This window comes from Pteropus alecto, unplaced genomic scaffold, assembly GCF_000325575.1.
Source record: "Pteropus alecto unplaced genomic scaffold, ASM32557v1 scaffold394, whole genome shotgun sequence".
In the NCBI taxonomy this organism is placed as follows: Eukaryota; Metazoa; Chordata; class Mammalia; order Chiroptera; family Pteropodidae; genus Pteropus; species Pteropus alecto.
Window position 1 is genome coordinate 63,097 of NW_006436007.1, and position 3,736 is coordinate 66,832.

Consider the following 3,736-nt stretch of genomic DNA (forward strand, 5'->3'; position numbering starts at 1 on the left):
GGGTTGGGAGTCTGCCTGCTGAAGCCCCTCAAGTGGACTCTTTCCAACGTGCTGGGCGATAATAAGGTTCCTGCCGAGGAGGTGCTTGTGGCTGTGGAGCTGCTTAAGGTGGGTGCTCAGAAGGGAGAGGTCTGGTGTCATCTGGTGTAATGATAGGCTCTTCTACTTTACTTGCATGTATCATTAGAAAAAGAATGTATCTTTTTACATGGTAACAGGTGATGAACTGAGTTTCCCTGACCTCCCTTATTCTGTACTTTGTAGCATTATTTTAGTTGTTGGACTTTTACATTTCAAGGGTGATCCTTTGTCTAGGAGTTGACAGTTGATTATTTTCTGCATTTGTAGGGATTCATGATAAGCTAATGTTTAGAAAATGCTTTGCCTTCTATATTTTATTGACAAGAATTTCCCAGGTTTCCTGAGGACTTCATGGCTTTCAACTTTGCCCTCCCCTATATCAGCAAACCAGGTTCAAATTTCCTCCTCTGTGGCTATAACCCTTCCCTATTCCAGCTGACCAATGGCCTTACTTCCATCAGGCAGAGAGTAGAGAGTCCATAAATATTTGTTGAATAAATAATATACATGTCCATACATATGCTTACACATACACTCCATTATTTTCTAGAAATGGAATCTTATTTTATCTATTGGTCTGCAACCTGCTTTATTGGTCTTTTCACTTTACTAGATCATGAGCATTTTCCAGATCCCTATGCAATATAGATCCACTTCATTCTTTTGGATAACTGCATAGTAATCTATAGATATCCCACAATTTATGCAATAGTTACCATACAGATGGACAATTAAACCATTCCAATTACTCTGTTACTTCTCTGACAGCTTTATGTGTACATCTATGTACTTCTACCTTTATTTTTGTGGAATCGATTTCTAAAAGTGGCATATGTTTAACGGAATCTGCCAAATTACTTTTCGTCAAGACTACATTAAAGTGGGACATGGTTCCATAGTGTAGCGGTTAGCACATCTGCTTTACATGCAGAAGGTCCTGGATTCTCACCCTAGTGGAGCCACGGTCCATGGTCTATGGCCACGCCACCCTTAACAAGCCCGATTCTGTCTGATTTCGGAAGCTAAGCAGGGTTGGGCCTGGTTAGTACTTGAATGGGAGACTACGTAGGAAAACCAGGTGCTGTAGGCATAAATAATAATAATAAAAAAAAAAAAAGACTACAGTAAAGTGTCCAGTCTCCTCACATCCTTGTCAGCACTGGATGACATCAGCCTTTTAAATTTTGCCAATTTGATGAACAAAAATAATACTTCTATTTGTGATTTGAGCATCTTTTCACCTATCTACTGTCCATTTACATATTCTCTTCTATAAATTGCCTCTTTATATTCTGTTTTTATATTGGATAGTTTCTCTTTTATATTAATTTGTAGTTTTCTGTGTGTTAGGGATAGAGATATTGTATATATTTAGTATTAGAGATGTAAATATTGTTTCTCAGTCTCTTGTTTGCTTTTCATTTTTACTTACAACTTTTACCCTAGAGAAGTTTTCATATTTCTACAGTCAGATGTCTCAGATTTTCCCTTATAGCTACTGAATTTCTGGTCTTGATTAGGAAGGCATCTTCTGCCTCATGGTTAATCAGATTTCTCAAAAAATTTCTTCAAATTAACTTTCATTTTCTTAATTTAAATTTTAATAATTCAGTATTTATTTTGCTATATGTGGTAAGGAAAAACTCTTATTTTCTTCCAAATAGATAACCAATTGTCTTAACATAGCTTATTAATGTTATATACCAGTGATGATTCTGTTTGTGGGTGGATACCATCCTGTTCTCACTCCAGTAGCTTTATAGTAAGGGTTATTATCTGACGGGGCAGTCAAATCTAAGGAAAACTTCAGGTTCTATCTTATTAGACTCTTCTGTTGCCTTTGACACTGTTAACCACTCGCTCCTTAAAATTTTCCATTTCCTTGACTTTGTTATTACACCGCAGGTTCTCAGTTCTCCCTGAGCAGTGTTTCTGGGGCTTGTTTGTGAGCGTCTTTATCTTTTAAACGTTAGTCTTTTTTCAGCTTACTTTTCTCTCTGAATTTCCTTGGGTAAGTCATTTACACTTGTGATTTTAATTACCTTCTGTCTCTGTCCTGGTGTCTCCTTGAGCTTCAGATTTATATATCCAATTCCCGCTGTATGGATCTTCTTGGATATACCGCTGGCATCCAAATTAACATATCCAAAATGGAATGTTTTATCTTTCCTTTAAAATATGCTTTTCCTCCTATAATCTTGCTATTAACTAATAGCATCACATCCCCCCAATCACTCAAGCCAGAACCCAGGAGTCATCCTAGACTCCTCTTTCTCTTTCCACCCAGACCCAGTTACCATGGACTGCCAGCTTTATCTTCTAAATGCTGTTTGAATCTATCCCTTCTCTGTCCCTGTGACCATTGCCCTGTTCAGTCCCTCATACCCTCTTGCACAAATGGCCTCTGTGCCTCTAAGCTTAAGCTACAGTCCGTCCTCTCCCCGTTGTCAGCTCGATCTCTGTTAATCTAACCATGTCATTTCCCTTCGGTGACTTCACACCATCTGCCGAATGAAGGACAGCATAGAAGATGTTACACTTTGTACGAGACAGAAGTACTTCTACTCTCTCCCCTTCCCGTGGCATCCATAAACGTCATATTGATTCATACTCTATGCCATTGCTCATAATTGCCCCTCTTCCTGAGATGCCCTTCCCACCTGCTTCTCCTAGAAACTTACTCACCCTTCAGAATTCTGCTCAACAACTGTTTGTCTCCAAGCAACCTCTCGCCTCCTGGGTATTCCTTTCCTATATTTTCATAGCGTGCTGTGCAGACGTCGGTAAATATTTCTTGTTTGCAGAAGACTGAGTGATTTCCACGTAGGAGGAACATGGTGGCATTGTTTCCGGGAACCTTTGTCTTAGACTTCTCACAAAAACCCTGTCCCACCTGTTTCTCACATACTTCTCTCTTGAGATGCTTTATAGACGCAGTAATGTTCTCGTCTACAGTGTTGCCAGTTGGCATAAAAGTGGAGAGACCAGGATCGGAAGGGAATTTAGATGTCATTTCATCCACCTTCTTCAGTTTGTGAGGAGAATGCTGAGGGCCAGTGAGATTTACAGGTTCAGGGTCACACAGGCTGGTCTATCCCACCGCACCAGCCCATTTTCCCTTTGGGGAACCATGGGCTGGGGAGAAACCTAAACATAAAATCCCAGATGGAAGTGCAAGCACTGAGCTGGCTCTCAATATATCATGTACCTTGTTTCATTCGTATTCACCAAACTTTTTTCCAAGGTTTAAAAAAAAAATCCTTTTTCTTTTGCAAAGCTGCCACGTTAGGGAAGACAGGGTCAGTGCTCCTGCTCGTGCTGGGTGTGGTCGAAGTTTGGAAGCACGAAGTCAGGGCTCAGGGGGCTCCGTGGGCTGCGGTCAGGGCCTGTGAGTATGTTTTGCCTTCCCTGCAGGAAAAGGCTGAGGAGGTGTATCGTCTGTATCAGAACTCCCCTCTCTCCTCTCACCCTGTGGTGGCCCTGTCGGAGCTGAGCACCCTCTGTGCAGGCTCCTGTCCAGATGAGAGGACCTTCTACTTGGTGTTGCTACAGCTACAGAAAGAGAAGAGGGTCACAGTCCTCGAGCAGAACGGGGAAAAGGTATGTGAGTTCAACTGTTCATTCACTGACTTCCCAATGACTTATTACGTGTGTA

At 41.2% G+C, this 3,736-nt stretch overlaps 1 protein-coding gene and 1 pseudogene across 3 annotated transcripts in view; both read left to right on the forward strand.

Annotated features, from left to right (window-relative positions):
* CHMP7 (charged multivesicular body protein 7) overlaps window positions 1-3,736 on the forward strand; it is a 10,629-nt gene that overhangs the window by 2,381 nt on the left and 4,512 nt on the right. For all 3 annotated transcript variants that reach the window (XM_025046678.1, XM_025046679.1, XM_025046680.1), the window contains exons 3-4: window positions 7-108; window positions 3,496-3,681. In XM_025046678.1, coding sequence (XP_024902446.1) covers window positions 7-108; window positions 3,496-3,681 — 288 coding nt within the window. The remainder of the gene's footprint in view (window positions 1-6; window positions 109-3,495; window positions 3,682-3,736) is intronic.
* On the forward strand, window positions 1,053-1,171 carry LOC112479641 (annotated as a pseudogene).